Below are 20416 nucleotides of genomic sequence, written 5' to 3' on the forward strand. Positions count from 1 at the left end.
CTTCATGTTGGACCTGAGTTTTCTTTTGGACATCCTGCATGGCAGAGGGCTTGTGGGCTGTCATACTGTTGCCTGAGGAGTGGGTGAACCCTTATAAACACTCCAAGCAGCAGAGCTCTCCTGTCTGGGCTGGCTTTCACTTCCAGGGAATAAAGTGTTTCTCAGTTTCTCCTGCTGTTTTGTTTCTAGGGCTTCAGGAACTGTTTACACAGCAATTGACATTGCCACAGGACAAGAGGTAAGTGTCAAAAATCCCAGCAGATTCTGCAGTTGTTGAGCACTTTCCTCTCTGGTGTGAGCTGTGGCTGGAGCTTTGAGTGGCCAGTAGAGCTTTCTTGCAAAGGCTGTTTCCCTGAAGCATGGACAAATATCACCTGGTAAAATCCATCATCTGCTGTCTTCAGCTTTTCACTGCAAGGTCTTTAAGGGCATTGTGGTTCTGTGCCTACATAACTGAACGCATACTGTGGTCATATGCTTTCCAACAACACTGGATCTGAGGTTTTCATAAATGCCTGAAAAGATGCCTGTCAATTCCTAGAATCAATAAGAGCCCTGGTGCTCTCTGTGCTTAGCTGGTTGCTTCACCCATAGCTTTTAAGGCAAATTTTAAGAGATTAAATTTTTACTTACTTTGTCTTCAGAACAGGTAGGTGCTTTCCACGCTATTGTTGATCCCACCCTGGTACCACATTACATTATCCCTGAATGTTTTTTTTAATTGAGAGAAATCTGCTGAGAAATTACAACAAGCTTTTCTGCCAATAAAAAGTAGTTAATGTTTATTGCCAGTATAAATCTATCAGTTTAGAAATTGTTCTGTCACTGTTCCCCATTGTGCATCAAGTTGTGCTTTTTAGAGAATGTTGGTCTAGTTACACAATTTAACTCTGTACATTTTTATATCATAAAATCTGCCTGTGCATGTGGCCACAGACTGGTTAGCAATGCAGGTTGTAAAATCAAAAGATCTGTCTTGATTAGGGGCCTTGGGAAAACGCTGGAGGTGGTCATAGTTTTTCCTGTTGCTGTGAGGAATAAATAGGTTTGTTAGATTGTTTAATTTCTGAAAGATTTTGTCCTTAGAACTGCCAGAAAAAAGGAGGGCAGCAGTATCTGTCAGAGAAGGGCAGTGTCTCAGTCTTAATTACTAAATCTGTTAAGGCATCCACAATCTGAAGGCAGTTGCTGTCATTCAGGCCCAATTTATCTCAGTCCCAGATTTGGACAGTTATACTATTTGCCATTTGTTTCATCATGTGTTTGGTCTTAAAGGATACTGCCAGCAAGACATAATTAAGGTGAAACCACATATTGGACTCAGTTTTGTGTTTCAGTTCTACTGCAGCTGGTAAGAAGTCAGTTGTGTTTTGTCTGGTCTCAGTGACAGACCATTACAGTGATCATATTAGTAAAAAACAGACGAGGTCTTGTCTCTGAGAATCTCACTGCTCTTTGGGGATCCAACTTCAGATTCCTGAGTTCTCATTTCTGGCTCTCAAAAGAGATTTGGATCTGAATCTTACTGCTTATACACAGGCTTATACACCTGTTGTGCTGCATTTGGTAACCACATTTAAATTTGGGTCTCCAAAAGCCCTAAGCCTTCCAATAATCCTGGGCATATCCATAAAATACCAGCATGTGTATTATTTCATTTTAGACCCTGCCACTAACTGCAAATGTAGACTGTGTTAAAGAGTGTTCTTTAGAAGAGCAAATCAAAATCTCAGAAGTTGAGAAGAACTAGGATTGTTATTTTTGTTGTGGAACAACATCCATAATGTATGTCTGTGTTCGCTTTGTTATGCAATCATGATTAGCAGGTGATATAATCAGAAATCATATAATTATCCACTGCATGTTCATTCTGCTCTTGTGCAACAGACTACTCAGGTTAATGGTTTCTAATGTCATTTTAGGTGGCCATAAAGCAAATGAATCTCCAACAGCAGCCCAAAAAGGAACTAATTATCAATGAAATCCTGGTCATGAGGGAAAATAAGAATCCCAATATTGTTAACTATTTAGACAGGTAAGTTGTTCTGGTATTATCATGTGAATGTTTGTTTACATACTGCAGGCCAAAGATTAAAAAATCCCTTTGATCACTGCAGAATGTGGAGCTCTTTTATTATTTCTCTACTCATCTCCAGTGGATGGGAAGAGATTGCATTGGCTCTGCATTAGTGTTTTCTGGCATACATAGTTTGAAGTCTGTTTTAAAAACCTGGACCAGCTATATCCTACTAAAACAACAGTCTGTCAGCTCCATGTGCCAAATATTTCCATGTTGTTTGTTGTTCTGGGGTTTGGTTTTTTTTTAAGTTGATCAGATTTTCTATGTCTTACTCAAAGTGCTGACAAACCATCCTAGAAATTCCTTTGGGCTGTTTTCACTATTTTCCATTGCTGGGGATGCCAGGAATACTAAGTTCTTGTTTCCAGAAACACCTAATTGCACAGTTTTTTTAATGGCCTTTCTTGTTTCTGAATGTATGTTTTGCAAAGTTTTCTGAACATATGACCAACTTCTGTTCTCAGTGGTGCACACTCTCCACCCATGGTGTGTTGGGTTGATGTGGCCAGAAATGTGTATTCTATCACCATCTATTAAAATTGTGTGGGGCAGTGATTCCTTATCTCTGTGGCACATACCATCTGCTAATGGTCCATCTTTAAGACAAGATGGGGCAATCATCTTTATCTTTCTCACAACCCATCCTCCCTCCAGGAGGACATCATCTACTGATGTCCCATTAAGTCCCACTGTATGACTGATAAAATTACATCATCCCATTGGGAGATGCTCCAGCCAGGGGGAGGAACCAAGCCTTTCCTACCTAGATAAAAACGAAGCTGTTGGACAGCAAGTTACCTTCTTTCCACTGGATTCTGGAGGAGAAGATGGACCTTTCCACATCATCCCTCAATTTTTGGAGGAAGGCTGCATCCTTCAACAAGAGCACTGCTTCAGCTGAACTATTCCTGCCACTGCAGGGGGACTGTAGCCACCATTTAATGGGACTGCTACCAACACCCTGACTGACTGGGTGTCAGGGTGTATTCTGACTCTGTCAGGGTTGGGATTGTTTTTTGTAATACTGTATTTCTATTTTAATTTTCTCAGTAAAGAACTGTTATTCCTAATTCCCATATCTTTGCCTCAGAGCCCCTTAATTTCAAATTTATAATAATTTGGAGGGAGGAGGTTTACATTCTCCATTTCAAAGGGAAGCTTCTGCCTTTATTGACAGATACCTGTCCTTAAAACCAGGGCTCATGGATAACTTTGAAAGTTATAACTTTAAAATGTTGCCTTGTTCCTGGGGTTAATGGTGGAATTCATGGTTAAGATGATTAACCAGCTGGTGGCATGTGTCCTGGTTCCAGATTTATCTTTGCTTGCTTATCTTACTAAAGTGCAATCTTTACTTGCTTGTCATCTAAAATATCTCCTTTTTCATGGATGTGTGTTTCTCATGTAGCCTGTGCATATTCCAAGAACTGTGTAGCCTAGAAGGAATGTCCTTTTCATTTTATTCTTCCTTCATTTGCAGGGGACCTGGAGACAAGTATCAGTTGTAGGTTATGATTATTCATTAGTTTAGCTATGCACATTCATCTCCACAGCATTGTTTTCTCCTTTCAGCTACCTTGTTGGTGATGAACTGTGGGTGGTGATGGAATACTTGGCTGGAGGCTCTTTAACCGATGTTGTCACGGAGACATGTATGGATGAAGGACAGATAGCTGCTGTCTGTCGGGAGGTGAGGGATCCTACTTGTGCTTCTGTTTGTGTGGACAAGATTATTCTTCTGTTTCTGTGGTGTTGTCATTAAATGGAGAAGAAGGAGCTGATCCACTGCAGTAGATATCATTCTGTCTGTGTTTGCAGGGGACAGTATGTAGCAACAATTGATGTTTCCTTTTCAAAAGCTAGTATGTGCCTTCCCCTGGAAAGACATGACTAACAGTTTTGAACAGCAAGCTCTTCTCTTGACTGCACTGTGTTCTGCCATTCCTTGACATTCCCCTAGAAAGGAAATCTTGTAGAGCTATTTTCTTCCTTTTGTGATGAAATCATGCAATGAATTTTTATCCTTATATTTGTTTTTTCCTCTTATCAGTGCCTACAAGCCCTGGATTTCCTTCATTCCAACCAAGTGATCCACAGAGACATCAAAAGTGACAATATTCTTCTAGGGATGGATGGATCTGTCAAATTGAGTAGGTATTCTTGGTTAAGTGCAGCATTCCTGGATGTGGGGTGTGGGATTGCTTTTGAGTGACAGCCAGTCACCAGAAGTGATGCTGGTGGGAGTGCCTGGACCCCTGCTGTGAGGGCACAGCTGCAATGTGCAGCGAGGTCTAGAGAGAAACAGGGTGTCAAGAGTGGCTTTGCTTTGTGTATGACCCTTACAGAGTGGAGGGAGTTACAGTCTAAATCTTCTAGTCATTAAGTAAAAGCCAGTGGATGAAACTTGAGGATTTCTTTAAGTGGCCAATTCCATAGTACCTTGGCTACTACAGCCCCGAGGAAACACAGCATGGCTGCTTTTCCAGCTAGATTCCACATTGCACTCTCAGACGGGGGTTCTTAGTGGGGATTCTTTTGCTTGATTTTGGAATTCAAGCTGGCTTTAACAGTATTTGTTTTTCTCCTCAGCTGATTTTGGCTTCTGTGCTCAGATCACCCCTGAGCAGAGTAAACGGAGCACAATGGTGGGGACTCCTTACTGGATGGCACCAGAAGTTGTAACAAGAAAAGCATATGGCCCCAAAGTGGACATCTGGTCACTTGGGATCATGGCAATAGAAATGGTGGAAGGAGAACCTCCTTACCTTAATGAAAATCCTCTCAGGGTAGGGTGAAATATCAGATACTGCTGTCTTTCTAATCTGTGCCATATTTTCTCTTCCATGAGATAAAATCCCATTCACAGAATCACGAAATAACCAGGTTAGAAGAGACCTCCAAGATCATCTAGTCCAACCCATGCCCTAACACCTCAGCTAGACCATGGCACCAAGTTCCATATCCAGTCTTTTTTTAAATACAACCAGAGATGGTGACTCTACCACCTCCCCAGCCAAAGCATTCCAATACTTTACTATTATTTCTGTGAATTACTTCTTAATATCCAACCTGTATCTCCCTTGGCACAGCTTGAGACTGTCCTCTGGTTATGTTGGCTGCTGCCTGGTGAAAGAGACCAACCCCCACCTGACAACACCCACCTTTCAGGAAGTTGTAGAGAGTGGTAAGGTAACCACTGAGTCTCCTTTTCTCCAGGCTAAACAACTCCAGCTCCCTCAGTCTGTCACAGGGCTTGTGTTTCAAGCCCCTCACCAGCCTTGTTGCCCTCCTCTGAATGCACTCAAGCATCTCAATGTCCTTCCTAAACTGGACCAGAGGTGGACACAGCACTCAAGGTGGGGCCTCAGCAGTGCCAGGTACAGGGAAAGAATGACCTCTCTGGTCCTGCTGGCCACACTACTCCTGGTCCAGGCCAATATGCTGTTGGCCCTCTTGGCCACCAGGACACGCTGCTAGCTCATGTTCAGTCAGCTGTCAGTCAGTATCCCCAGGTCCCTTTCTAGCCACACCATCCCCAGCCTGTAACTTTGCAGGGGGTTATTGTGGCCAAAATGCAGCTAATTCACATTCACATCAGCTTGAACTATTTCTACAAAGGCCCACTTGTAAAAATGTTCCTACAGCACATCTGCATCTGCTGTAGCTTTGATTGCATCATTGTGACAACCTCAGGGGCAAAGTGGCATGTGCCTGTGCAGACACTTGCCACTTTGGCCTTCAATAATGCTTGAAATTTCTCATGCCCTTTTTGAACTCTCTTTGAACTGTATCTCTGAATTTCAAAAATTTTCAAGTGCTATGCTTCTCCAGTTGGGGAATGTTTATGATAAGTATTGGAGCTGTACCTGCAGGCACAAAACTCTCTTCAGTGTCAGACCAGTGTTGATTGAAGCTTTCCTGAGCCTTCCAGGAAAGATCACTGGTTCTAGTAATATAATAATTATTTATTATCAGACACATTACTAAAAGTATTTTTAGCACAGATACTTGTAGTAAACTAGTGTATTTTGAAGTTTTCAGTTATATCCCAGTGTCTTAAAATGAAATGCCAGTTCTTACACCAAATGAGTGTGTAGTAGTGGAGGAATGTATTTACCAGGATAAAACCTCATGAGTGACAGCTAAAACAAAATGCTGCACAGTTATTTCCTGTGGGAATTTATGAAAAAATTAATTTTTACCTGTAAGTATACATAGATACTTTTTGTTAAGGCTAGAATTAAAATAGAGCATGATCCTTAGCTTTGTCCATAAGATGGTGCTTTCTCTGGTTTGTGGCACCCAGACTGTGTATTGCAGACTGACAGAAGAAACTACAGAAGGGTCAGGACATTCCTCCCAGCTGCTTAAGAAAAGAATACGTCACTTACACAAATTTCACTCTTTCAATTATACAAGTCTCACTCTTTTTGAAGAAGATTCCTGAGTTTTCTTGGAATACTTCCTTTGGTTTGGTAGGTGCCCTGTGGTTTTTGGTTCCAGGGCACACATGCGGAGTATTGTGCACTGTGTCACCTCTTTAGGGTGGATAAGAAAGAAACAGGTTTGGATTCAGAGCAGTGCTGGATGAGCAGTGGACTGTAGCTAGCAGGGTGGCACTAGGCCTCTGTCACTGCAGCCCTCTTGTCCCAGCAGAGACCTTTATACATCACAGTTTTGCTTCTGATTTCTGTGAACCCGTATTTCACTTGCAAAAAATGCAGTTGCCTTGTATAAGGCAGCAAAAACAGGTAAAAAGAATTAGCATTATTGATCTGGATGCTGAAAATTCCCTTCTTCCTTAATCTCTAATGTTGATTAGGGTTCCTCAAGAAACCTCAGGTCAGCTGTTAGAAAGTGTGCTGGTTTTGCACATTTGACATTTGGTAAAGGAGGGAAGAAGTCACCTTTTCTTTTTTTTAAAGAAAAATTTTATTAATAGAACTAAAAGAATAATAATAATCAGAATAAAACTTGCCTTGGTTTGAAGAACAGGTGTTTACCAATAAAGGCAGAAGCTTTTCTTTGAAACGCAGAATGTAAACTCCTTCCCTCTAAATTATTATAATTTTGAAATTAAGGGGTTTTAGGCAAAAAAATGGGAATTAGGAATAATAGTTTTTTACTAGGAAAATTAAAATAGAAATACAGTATTACAAAGAACAATCCTAAAATGCTGACAGAGTCAGAATGCAGCTTGACACTCTGTCAGTCAGGGTGTTTGTAGCAGTCTGATTAAATGTTAGTTACAGTCTTCTTGTAGTGGCACATGTGGTTTAGTTGAAGCAGTAGTTCTGTAGAAGTGTGCAGTTTTCTTCTGAAGGTTTGGGGATAATGTGGAAAGCTCCGGCTTTCCTCTGGAATCTAGTGGAAAGGTATCTTGGTGTCCAAAATCTGAGTTTTTATTTAGGTAGGAAAGGCTTGGCTCTTCTCCTTAGCTGGAGCATTTGCTAATGGGATGATGTAATTTTATCAGTCATACAGTGGGACTTAATGGCCCATTAGCAGATGATATCTTTCTGAAGGGAGGATGAAAAGATAAGATTTGTGGGAAAGATAAAGATGATTGCCCCACCTGGTCTTAAAGATGGCCCATTAGCAGATAATATGTGCCATGGAGATAAGGGCCTCTGCCCCACCCGGTTTCAACAGATGGTGATAGAATACACATTTCTGGCTACATCCTGTATTCCAACACAAACTTTCAGGACACTCCTCCTCCCCCCCTCACCCTCTTTTCTTTCACACTGACAACATACACAAAGAATTCAGTCAGTTTATCACCTCCAGAATAGTCTTTCTTCAATTCACTTAGGGAGATGAGTCTCTCTTGTTATGCTATGGAGACTTCTTCTCAAGAAAACAGTTCTCTCATGGCTTTTAATTTTCACAAATAGCAGCTGCCCCGAAATCTGCAATTGTGAAGTCCCTCTCATCTTTTGCAGCATTCCCACAGCTGTGTTCATGGGCTATATCAAACTTAAAAGGTGCTATTTTTAAGGATGAGCTATTCAAAAGCAAGTTCTCTTTATCTGTGTCTGAGATCATCTCTGGGAAGAGAGATCTTCTTTCCCTGGGGGGCAAAGGGTCTTCATGACTCCTCTTTCTCTCTCTGTTCAAACTTCTCATGGGATCACATCTACTTCAACATCTGCTTGTTCAGCATGGATGCCTTTGCTCATGTCTACAGTGTGAACACTCCAGCCCCCCATGCTTTTCTCCATGATTTATAGGGACATTCAATATATCATAGTCCATCACCATGGCTTACAGGAGAATTTCAGCCTAGGCCTAAGGCATCTCCTCATTTTTCCTCCCATCTGGGAGCCGACTTCTTTACTGACCTTGGGGTCTTCATGTTGTTTCTCTACGTGTCTTCACTCTGTCATTTTCTCTCACTCCAGAGAGAATTGAAGGTCTGCAAGTCTCATGGGTGCAGTGAAAGAGTTAATATCTCATCTGAGGCCTGCAAATAGTCATGTGATCCCTGGGTGGTGGTCAGAGCTGTTTACCATGGAGAATTCTTAGACTAGTGAAGGGTTGCCAGAGCAATGGAGTTACTTTTTTTTCTGATGCAACTGTTAAAAGTTTTTTCACATAAGTGAAGCTGATTTGGAATTTAGAGACTGCTGAAAGACAGTTGAAGCTGCGTCTTGTCTGCCCCATTATGCCTTTTCATCATACTATATTTGTACATGCAACTTGATGTGTCTGTTGAACATGAGACTCCAAGTGTTTCTGGTTTTTTATCCAAAGAATAAACTGATGGATTTATCTTTTTTTAATCCAGTAGCCATTTTTTATCAAAAACAGAAAAAAACTTGATGAATTTTGTTTTATAGAAGCCATACTTTAGGGACCAGTGGGCACTGCAGAGATGCATTCTGTGTAATAATCCTTTGAAATAATATATTCAGACCACACTGACTCTTTAAAATTGCCTGTAAAACTGTGTCAATACTTGGAGAAGTAAAATGTTCTGATGTAGTTCCTACTAAGTCAATCAATGAAATCACCTGTGAAGACAAGATCATTTTGATGTTGTAATAGCTGTGACTGCATCAGTATTTTTGGGGGCTTTTTTGTTGGTTTTTTTGTTGTTGTTGTTGATATGTGAAAGTCATCTCCAGCCCTCTGCCAGGGAAGAAACTGCCAGTGGAGATTAGAGCATAAAAATAGGGTCTATGTGAATATTTCTGGGTATGAATGAAACAATCTTATGTTTTTTGTGTCTCCAGGCATTGTATCTGATAGCTACCAATGGGACACCGGAGCTGCAGAACCCAGAGCGACTCTCGGCTGTGTTCCGAGACTTTCTTAACTGCTGCCTGGAGATGGATGTGGACAGGCGAGGATCTGCCAAGGAGCTTCTGCAGGTAAGACATGAAGCAGCTGCAGGTGAAATAGATGTGCAAGGGATCAGTTTTCAGTTTTCTTGTCAAATAAAGGCATCAGGTGCCAACCCCTGCCCCCCCAAAAGCTAAGTGCAATCCTAGAGTGGTTTGGGTTGGAAGATGCCTTTAAAGGTCTCAGTCTAGTCTGACTGAGCTAGGATCTCTTAAACTAGGTCATGTTGTTCAGAACTCCATCTGCTCTGACCTTGAATATTTCTAGGTATGGACTTCCTCCTACATTCCTGGGCAACCTGTGGCAATGTTTCACCATTCTTCTTGTAAACTATTTCTTGATTAGATCAAATCTAAATTGATTGTCTTTGAGTCAAAAACCCTCTTGGACCCTGCAGGACCTGTCCTTCTCCAGGTTGAACAAGCCCAGCTCTCTCAGCTTTTCTTCAGAGGAGATGTGTTCCATCTCCCGGCCATTTCTGTGGCCCTGTTTTATACTTTTGGGAGTAAATTCAGTTTTACTTCTTGACAAAAGAACTGAAGTAGAATGGTATCAGGTAGAGAGTCCTGAAATGTGGGGGAGGAACCCAGTAAAAGCAGTCACAGCCAAGCTGTCAGAGATTTGGCTGTGGGGAGATTACTGTGAACTCAGAGGGGGCCCCGGCTTGTCCCTCCTGCTCTCTTAGTGGTTTTTGCTACTAAGCCCCATTTTTAGAGGTTTCTGCTACCCAAACAAGGACAGCTGAACAGGACTTGTCCCAGCTCTGTTTGCTTCCTGGCACAGTCAAGCTGCTCAAGGTTTGCTGCCAGATTTTGTGGCAGAGAGGGAGCTGCAGAACATGCCACTTGACTGTCCCTGCTGGGAAGGAAGGTGCCAAGCAGCACAGGAGGGCCAGGGCATAGAAGGATAGACACTACTCTCTGTGCAATTCAGAGCTGAGTCCATCAGCACTCTGCCACTTGTCTCCCTGCTCCTGACTTGCTGCTGAAAACCTGTACCTCCATACAGGTCTTGTGAAAATACATGTGCCTAAATCCTTCTGGGTTAAACATTTCTTAGAGGTATTGGAGTTTCCTGAGGAATGACTTGCACATATCTTTTTTGACAAGTTAAAAGTTTGTGTCTTTAGAAAGGAGAAACCTAAGTGAGTCTTTTACGTTTCCTGAAAGGAGCAAAGCTCGGGCAGCAAGCAGCATTCCCAGAGCACTGACAGGGCAAAAATCCCAGCAAGCTGAAGACACCTGCAAAAATGGATTGATAGGCGTGTGGGCCTTGTTTGTGTGTGCTAGCAATGTCCTGGACACGAAGGTGGAAGTGCAGATGGTCCCCTCAGTCCTATTTCTGGTAACAACTGGAATCCTAGTTGAGCCTGTGAGGAAGTGTGTTTGGAAAGTAATGGTACCTTTCTTTTTTTTTTCCATTTGGGCAGCATCCATTTTTAAAACTAGCCAAGCCGCTCTCAAGCCTGACTCCTCTGATCATTGCAGCAAAGGAAGCAATTAAGAACAGCAGCCGCTAGCACTGCAGGTCAGCATTCTGCCCTGCCAGCTTGGAGCAGGACTGAGAACACAAACTCTATAAAACCTCAACTCTCATGCTGCGGGACAGATGGATGGATGAACAAACCAACAGTCACAGTCATGGTGGTAGGACCACCCCAGTTCCTCAAGGAGTAAAAAATTATCATTTGTCTTCTTCCTGCTTTCTGGCTCCTTAATTTATTTTTAAGATGAATCGGGGCTAAGGACAGAGAGGTAATGACAGAAAATGCTTTGCTGCCTCAATCATTTCCAAGGTAAAGCAAATTCAGTTGGAAGATTCTCTTCCTTCTCACCCTGTGAATAAGCTGTACATTCACTTTTAAATTGTCTGTTCTTTCTTAACATTGTAAGTCATGTTTATGGGGGTTTTGGTATGGTTTGGAATTGGAGAAGGGCAATTCTTCATTCATTATCTCTAGACTGCCTTTTGAATATGGCCCACCTGCCAGTTTTTGCCCAGTTGTGGTACTTCCTACATGGGGAAGAAAGTGCAATTGCATTTCCAACCGGAAAGGAATGATGAGTGGGACAGACAAAACATCCTGTGGAGATACAGCTGTTCAGCTGGGTTTGTGTAGTGGTTAGGTTCTTGCCAATTGTATTTGTACCCCTAACTGCAGTCTCTTCGCCTGGATGAGAGTCTTATGCAGCTGAAAGAGCAGAAAGATCAGTCAGTGTGCTCAGAAAAGGTTTGTCTGATGCAAAGCTGTCAGAGCAATGTGAGGGTAGAGTGGGCCCAGCCTGCCCAGGGCTGAACCCCAGTAGAGCTCTGGCAGAGTCCAGAGCAGCCTGAGCATCTGCAGGGCTAGGCTGGAAGGAAGTGATAGTAGCAACAAGTGGCAGCAGCCTGGCTGTGGATGCTTCTTGGTGGGAGAGGACTAATCCTCCTGTCTCAGAGCCAAACTGTGTGGGGGCTGTTCTCCAGAGAAGTCGTGGCCGTGCTGAGAAATGTGCAGCCTGGTGGGATTGGCATTTTGAGTGTCTGCAGGAGTAGAAAAGAGCAAACACAGCAGAGCGGTGGTGTCGCTTGTGAGGGTGCCTGTTCTCACATCTGCCTTGTAGCTCCTGGGAAAGGTTTGTAGAATTCTCGGCAGAGGGCGACAGGACCAGGCTGCTCTGCAGGCTCCTGCACAGGTGAGTGTCCTCTAGGCACGGGAGTTCTGCCCTGGGAACCAAAGCTGACGTGGAGAGCAACCTGCACATTTCAGATCTGCAGGAGCCAGTGCAGCAGCCAGCTCTGGAAGAAAGCGCCTTAAAACCTGGAGTTGTGCACGGAGCAAGAACAAAGGTGTGAAATGCAAAGAGCATTACAGAATTACTTGGAGGCATCAGGCTAGCTTGGTTTTTGCTATCCTACTTATGGCAAGCACTGGACAATGAAGCTGGAGTTGCTGCAAGAGAGGAAATTGGGGAAGTGCCTGAGGATTGTGCTTGACTAATCAGCGGATTTGAAGGGACCAGAATACTTTCAGTATGCAATTTGTGCTTTATTTATTCGTCACTCAGTAAAAGCATTTGCATGGTGTTTTAGGAGTACAACTCATGCAAGATCTTCAAAACAGCAACTGAAGCAACATGAGCAAAAAAACTGAGTAAGCAAAAACAGCTTTCTGCTATAGATCTTCATGTTGTCCTGGTCCTGCAAAGGGTTAAGTAGCCTTTAAGGCATTCACCACCTTCATGTCTGGCCATCGGGAATGAAGGATGCTTGGGCTGTTTTTGAATCAGCCCAGGAGCATGTCTAGCTTTGGCATTCTGTTTAGTTGCAGTCTCTGTGTGGCAAATGTCCTTACTGCTGCTACCCTTGCCTGCACTGGCCATTGCAGTCTCCTTGGCAGGGACAACAAGAAGAGACAGACCTCCTTGAGTTATCACAGCTAAACAGAAATTAACTTTTCTTCATTTACTGGGAAGCACAACAGGTTCAATTTTTCAGATGGCCAAATAGCATGCTGAGGCGAGCAGCTCTGGTTTCCTGAACTGGGGGAACATCAGGAGGAGCTGAGGGAGCCACCAGGAGCCCACAGCTGGAGTGACAGTGGTTGACAGGACTCAGAACAATGGCTTCCAAGTTTTCCCCCCCATAAAAGATGCCCCTGGGGAGTAGGAGTGGTCAGGACAGGCAAACAGGCCATAGCACAACAGATGGTGCAGAAGAGTGTGCAGGAAGGTGCCTGAAGCCCTGCCAGGCAGCAATGGTGTCCACCCAACAGAAAGCCTTCTCTAAGCTCTGCACCTATCACAACCCGTGCAGCAGCCCAGACAGAGCTCTGGTGGGATTGTGCTGCCAGCCAGGTGTCAGCAGCAGGCTGTGCCCTGCTCTTAGGCTAGTCCTGGTGGTAGCATGGGTACACCTGCAGAAAGTGTGCCCAGGGCAAGGAATTCCTCCATTTTGGGCCAGAGCTGCAGCAGGAGTGTCCAAGCTCACTGAGCCCCTTTCCATCATTTACCAGCAGTTCTGTCTAACGGGGAGATCCCAGGTGATTGGATTATGGCAAATGTGGCGCTGTTGTACACAAAGATCTGCAAGGAGGATCTTGGGAACTACAGGTCTGTCACCCTGACCTCAGTGCTGGGAAGTCATGGAGCAGATCATCTGGAGTGCCATCACGTGGCACATACAGAACAAGCATGGGATCAGGCCTGGCTAGAGTGAGTGTGTGATAGGCACATGCTGCATGACCAGGCTGATCTCCTTTTATAACAGTATGACCTACCTAGGGCATGAGGGGAAAGGCTATGGATGTGTCTACCTGGAATTTAGTAAAGCCCGTGTCAGTGTTTCCCACAGCTTTCTCCTGGAGAAATTGGCTGATCATGGCTTGGATGGATACACTGTTGTCTAGGTAAAAAAAACTGGATGGATGGCTTGACCCTGGAGAATCTTGGGGAATGTGACATCCATCTGGGGCTATCGGTAGTGGTGCACCAGGGGTACTGGGGCCAGTTTTGTTTAATACCTCTATTAGTGATCTGGACAAGGGGATTGAGAGCAGCCTCAGGTAACACCAAGCTGGGTTGGAATCTTGATCTGCTGGAGGACAGGAAGGCTCTGCAGAGGGATCTGGACAAGCTGGATTGCTAGTCCAAGGCCAGCTGGATGAGGTTCAACAAGGCAAAGTGTCAGATCCTGCACTTGGGTCACAGCAATCCCCTGCAACTTCAGGCTGGAGAAAGAGTGTCTGGAAAATGACTGGTGGAAAAAGACCTGGGAGTGCTGATTGAGAGCAGCTGAACATGAGCCAGCAGTATACAACTACCTGAAAAGAGGTTGGAGCAAAGGGGAAATCAGTCTCTTCTCCCAGATAACAAACAATGGGATAAGAGGAAATGGCTGCAAGTTGCACCAGGGAAGGTTTAGATTAGATATAACAAAAATCTCTTTACTAAAAAGATGGTCAAGCATTGAAACAGGCTGCACAGGGCAGTGGTTGAGTCACCATCTCTGGAGGGATTTAAAAGATTTGTAGATGGGGCACTTGGGGACAGGTTTAGTGGTAGACTTGGCAGTGCTGGGTTGATGGTTTGACTCCATGAGCTCAGAAGTCTTTTCCAACCTGAATGATTCTGTTCTGTTTAAAAGACTTTGTTTCTCTCGTGAGGTCCCATTTTTGTCTGTCAGCTTAAGATCTGTGTCTGTGGGAGAAGCTTCCTTGCAAAAGAGTAATTTGGGCTGGAGATGGGCTGCCCTCAATGTGTAAAGCACTCATCAGGATGAATCATGTTTGTATTCCGGTAAGAAGTGAAGAAATGAGTGATAGTTTCTTTATCCATTATATCTTTTTTTTTTTTTCCTATTCACAAAAGAACCGACAGCCATCCTTTAAAAGGAAAGCACTTTGTTATGGCATATGTTTGCTGGGCATACAGTCTAAATACTTCTGTTGACAAGCTGCTCTATTTGTTTGGGGAAGGGGGGAATTTCCTATTTATTTCCTTGACCTATAAGTATTTCAGCATCACTACTTTAAAAACAAACCCACCACCAGAACTTTCTAACAGGTATGGAAAATAAGGAAAACAAATGGTAGCACTTTTTTTCTAACCAGTGTATGCCTCAGCATACAGAATATTGTTGGCCCTGACTTTTTTTAAGACAGCCCCTGTCCTAAGAGGCCTTACTTTTAATTTTATTAAATATTATATTCCTTTTTTTTTTGTATCAGCAAATCTAGAGATTTTTTTCTTCTAAAACCAATTCCTGGGAGGCAGACAAGATTCAGCAGAAATAATCTCTGCCAGTGGCAGTTTTCAGCATGGAGTGTAGTTCCCCAGCTGAGACTGTATGACATGCAGGGAATGTAGCACCAGTATCCCTGTGCCTCTGTCCTTGGGACAGTCTCTGGTGCTGATTCACACTCACTAATACTGAAAGATGGCAGCTCTGTTTGTATCCTCCCAGCCTGGATATTAAATGTGGAAAAGACACAAATATTTTTTAAAAACCTAACGACACCCACAAAAATCCAGTCCTGAGAGGGTCAGGTCTTGTACATTATTTATGGGCTCACAGAGTATATTAGGATTGACAATAGCATTGGCCTTGAAGAAAGAGAAAAGACAAATACTGTAAAATGTCTGGAGTCACCTTGGGTTTTCTGACTGCTATCCTCAGATCAAGCAATTAGTTATGTATATTTTTGAAGTATTTGAAATAGTCTGTTTCTGTTGCAAAATGAAAACTAAAAGTTCAGACACTTTTATTACAGGGTTTTAAAAGATTGATTAATTGTCTTAATTTTTAAATTAAACAGTGAAATACCCTATCCAATAACTTGACTATGATTCCCATCCCTGCAATGAAGATGTGTGAAAATGAGCTGATAGCTCACTGTGTTTTGGGACAGAAGCATGGTAGCAGTAAAGTCAGGGAAGTTTGAGAAGCACAGAAAAGTTTATTTATTTAAGAAAAGAGAAAAAAAGATAACCATACCTATGTAAAATTCCATACAGCTCCTGCATGCACTCCTGGGAACCTGCACAGGGCTGGATCTTACAGTGTTCTCAGGGTTGGATCCCAAACTTGGGTTACATTCTCACTTCTTGTGTCCAGTGCTTTTGTAAATATATATGTATTTATTCTTGATCTTTGGCTACTGGTTGGCTGCTCCACGACACACAAAAGAACTCAAGAGCTGTGCTGAGTTTCTTTGAGGTCAGTGACTGTACTTGTGCAGGTCTTTGAGTCAGTCCTTCCCTGTGTCCTGCCACCAAAAATTAAGCACATTCCAGTCACCACGAGAAGGGAAGTACCTGTCTCCTGTCCTCCAGTTGTAGGAAATGTCACAGTACTCCATTGCCCATATAGCAGTTATTTCCATTATGTAATCCTAGGTGTGGCTACTGACTATTCCTCACACTGAGCCATGTAAATACTTGTATTTCTTAGTCCAATCCTGAGCAAATCTAGTGAGCAAAGAGCCACTCTTTGAGTCAGAGCCAGACAGAGCCCTGTGACATCTACCATGAAAGGCAGGAGCCATTGCTTCTTTGCTTGACACCTAGGACATGCACTCTAGTGCTGGCTTTGCCTTGCTAAGTGCTACCAAGTAAGTGGTCCATACACCTTCCTGGTTTCCTTTCCTTCCAGTTTCCTCTTGGACTGTTCATTCATGCCCAGATGTGTAGCAACTTAATGATGGGTTAGTGAAGACTTACAAATATGTGTTCATTATCTCATTTTTTTTAAACTCTCCTCTACCCATACCAGATAAATATCTCCAATTTTATCCCAAGTTTTCAGGAAGCAGACAAAGGATAACCTTTGTCTTTCAAGAGAAACCATCCAAGGGTTGACAGGGTAATTTTATTTTTCTTACTGAAATTTATAGAATCTCACTTATCTGTCTCTCTTTGGATGCAGTTTAGAGCTGATTGCCATGATTCTAGGTGTTCATCATTCCTGCAAACCATTACTGGCCTGAACCTACCAACAGTTGCATGTACCTTTGGTTACAAGAGTTATCACAAAAAAACCCAAAAAGGTATTATAGTAAAGAGGGGTACCCATATGCTCTCTATGGGTGCCTTTTGGGCTGCCACATGGGCACAAGCCTGCAAACCTTGTCCTTGCTGCTTAGCAATTCACCCACAGGCAAGCACTTGAGTTCTGCAAGAATCTGACCCTGACTGAGGAAGCTGGGGGCAATACCATTAGTTAATGATATTGACAACTGCTAATTGATTTAATAGCCTGTGATCACAGTGGCTTAGCTCTGCACAGTTTTCAAGTAGACCACACATCAGCTTCAGCACCTGTAAGGTACCTTCTGCTCTGTTTGGTGGCACCATCTTTGCACCTGCTGGAGGCTTGCAAGCAACACCTGCCTTGCCCAACTTAGGTACAGAGCTAAAAGGAGCCTGGTTGAGTGCCATGGCCTGGGTAGGCAGCCATGAATGCAGATCAGAAGAGCTGTCAGACACATGTGCACACACTTTTGAATCACAATTCCCTGGTGTTACAGGTTTATGGATGCCAGCCACTAGAATAGATTCCAGCCCTGATATCCAGAGGTCTTTTCCAACATAAAGTATTCTGCAGTTCTCTGATTCTATCTGCTGGATTCAGCTAGGTCCATGTTAGCAACTTTAGTTTGATCAAAGTTTCCTCATGGTCAGCTCTTGTGGCCTAAGGCTTCAGCCCCTTTAGCTCCTAGTGCTGAGTTGCTCATGCTAAATGAGACAACTCAGAGAGAAGAATACATTTCATTCAATTTCTTCTGGAACACTGAGAGGGCAAGTGTGTGAAAACATGAGTATTGTTTATGTGTAACCTCCTCTATGCCCTTCATGCCTCTCAGGGGTCTGAAACAGGAAAGAGCTTTCCTAAAGAGTGAGGTGAGCAGCATGTTATTTTTCCCAGGTCTCTTTGCACTTGACTAGTTTTGTCCCTCTTTCTGTGCCCTTTGCTCCTCCTGTGCTCTGTGACTGCCCAAGACTGCATAACTGGCACAGATAAAGTGGTTGAGATCCTCATTTCTCTGTCCTTTGAGCTGCCTGGTCACAGCAGGCTTTTCCATCTGGAAACTTGATATGGGGAGGGAATCCCCACCTCCTTTCTTGCAAAACCTCCAGGAGCCCAGGGCCTGCCATATGAAGTCAGTGTGTTGAGGGCTGCCTGATGACTCAGGCTGGTGTGACACCACTGCAAATGGGAGGGAGTAGGGGCAGGAGGTTGTTTTGAAAGGTCCATTTACTGCTGCATGCAGTGTGTGTCCAGCCCTACCCCAGGCTTAGGGATCAAATTCAAGCACTGCTGGTCTCTCTGTAGTCAGTGAGAATTTGGTAGTTGCTTTCAGTGACAGCTGAACTGGTTGCCAAAGCAGCAGGTGTTGACAGTGCCCCAAGCCCCAGGGCTGGCTGGGTCCCACGGCCATGTGGGTGGGAGGGAGCTGCCCCTTTTTCTCACTCTGTCTCACAAAAAACTGTGCCAGTCACAAGTGGGTCAGCACAGCAAACAGGCAGGCAGTGTGTCTCTTCCATCCTTGTCTCTTGAGATTTTTGACCTTTGAGCTTAAGCTGTACAAAGGCAACTGCTTTTGGTCCCTCTGTGTATCCCCATATTAATCAATGCTGCTAAATCCATCTAAATCCATCTGTAGCACAGCAAGAGTGAAAAGCCTCAGCCCTTCAGTGTGAGCAAGTCAGCCAGCAGGAAGGGAGCTGCTCCACACAGGAACAAGGAGCAAAGGACTGTAGCACCTCCTGCTTGGGCAGAGCCCAAAATCTGTGGGAAAATGTTAACAGTTATTCTCATGCACTGGTGTGTCAGCACTGCAGATGCTGTGCCTGCAAACACATGATTCAAGATGTGCAAAAGAATTCTGCAACTCTTTACTGGATCAGTAGGTCACCAGTGCTAAATTCCAGTGTAGTCCAAAGCAACCAGTTTACACCTGTGCCGGTATGTGCTAGATTTTTTTCTTCAGGGTATCCAAACAAAAGTAAACAGAGAAGGAGCCTACATTTTCATTGTTTATCAGAAACGTATCTCATTTTGCTGTACATTCCTTTTTTAGGATGTGTTATCTGTTAAAAAAAAAAAAAAAAAGAAAAAAACCAGAAAAAATATGAAAGAAAAAAACAAATGTGTAGTGAAAAATCTTCTGTAACTTTGGATTAAGAGGTAACTGATCTTTTTAAAAAGATAACTAAGTTATTTACTTTGTAAATGTGCTGATGGCATGGATCCATCTTATTGACCTCAGCATCCTTTTTTTAAAGATTTTGGGTTTTGTTTCCAATATTAAGTTATTTTAAATTGTGGTTGAAGCAATAGGAAATTGAAATATGGATTGTGCATGACTGTGTCTTGAGTGTAAAAATATTGCAGTTTGAAACTTGGACCTAAAGTATTGCAAATAAAAGTTATAAATTCCAATAGATGGTGTGACAGCAGCTTTTCCTATAGGATGTGCAGCATCAGAAAGTGTTAATCAGTGTGGCTGTGCATGCTTTTAGCTTTGTCCTGTGCCACTATGTTGTCATGACACAGAACTTGACCTGCTACCAGCCCAGGTCACCCTCTGCCACCCCAGCTCCTTGGACCTTGTGTCTGCACAAAGACACAAAGTGTTTCTGCTGCTCCCCGTTTTGCACAAATCCACAGAGAGCTATGATTTTTCTAAGTCTCGTGTCTCCATTGTGCCATATTCCTAAAGAACAAGCAGCCCATCCTGATGACTACAATGAGTTACATGGTTGGTTGTCACTCCACTTCCTGCCTAGAAATCCTTCTGCTCTTGGACACCTACTCACACAGAATTGGGAAAAAAATCGTGACTGCCCACTTACAGGTGAGTTATGCCAAAGTTAGAGCTTAGTGGGAAATCTCTATCCATCTTTATGCTTTTTTATCTGTACAAAGGGGTGTGCACAGATATATCTTGTATACAAAGGAAGGAGTGTGCAAGCACAACACCATGACTGGCACTCTGTGTTCCATACCCATGGGTACAAAAACAACATGGAAACCCTTGTACAGAGTTCTATCCCTGTGGAATGGAGTGCGGCAAGTGGGGGCAGTTGGTTGGCTGCAGGTCCTGAACAGCAGGTGAGATCTGGCTCCACACCTGCCAGACCCTTTAAGGCTCAATGCTGATTCCTCTGGAATAGGAAAGCCCTTCTGCCTTGTCTCTGCCCAGAGGGACAGTGCTGGCCTGGCATCACAGGTTGTTATCCACACAAGTTGCCAGAGATGAGAACACAACACCTTCGAGCACTGACTGCAAGCCACAGCTCTGGGTGCTCACCATTAACCTCAGCTCTGGGACCACTGTCACTCCAAGCTTCAGGGTGTACAGTGGGAGTGTGTCTCTGCCCTGGGGCCATCCTGCAGGGACAGCTGGAAACAGGGAGCATTTAGTTGCCACAAACAGCCAAGTCATGGGTGGAGGGGAGCTGGTTCAGGTCCAGACTGCACTGTTGTGTGCTGTGCTCTAGGGATGGT

The 20416-nt window shown here is 43.6% G+C and overlaps 1 protein-coding gene across 6 annotated transcripts in view; it reads left to right on the forward strand.

Moving 5' to 3' along the window:
- PAK3 (p21 (RAC1) activated kinase 3) overlaps positions 1–19348 on the forward strand; it is a 128212-nt gene extending 108864 nt beyond the window's left edge. For 5 of the 6 annotated variants that reach the window (XM_079318607.1, XM_079318608.1, XM_079318605.1 and 2 more), the window contains 7 exons: positions 190–238; positions 1923–2035; positions 3653–3770; positions 4131–4230; positions 4670–4866; positions 9319–9456; positions 10857–19348. In XM_079318607.1, coding sequence (XP_079174733.1) covers positions 190–238; positions 1923–2035; positions 3653–3770; positions 4131–4230; positions 4670–4866; positions 9319–9456; positions 10857–10946 — 805 coding nt within the window. In that variant the 3' untranslated portion in view covers positions 10947–19348. The remainder of the gene's footprint in view (positions 1–189; positions 239–1922; positions 2036–3652; positions 3771–4130; positions 4231–4669; positions 4867–9318; positions 9457–10856) is intronic. The other variant, XR_013775937.1, reaches the window with a different exon arrangement.
- Positions 19349–20416: the final 1068 nt, after the last annotated feature.

Source organism: Erithacus rubecula (assembly GCF_903797595.1).
Source record: "Erithacus rubecula genome assembly, chromosome: 15".
Taxonomy (NCBI): domain Eukaryota; kingdom Metazoa; phylum Chordata; class Aves; order Passeriformes; family Muscicapidae; genus Erithacus; species Erithacus rubecula.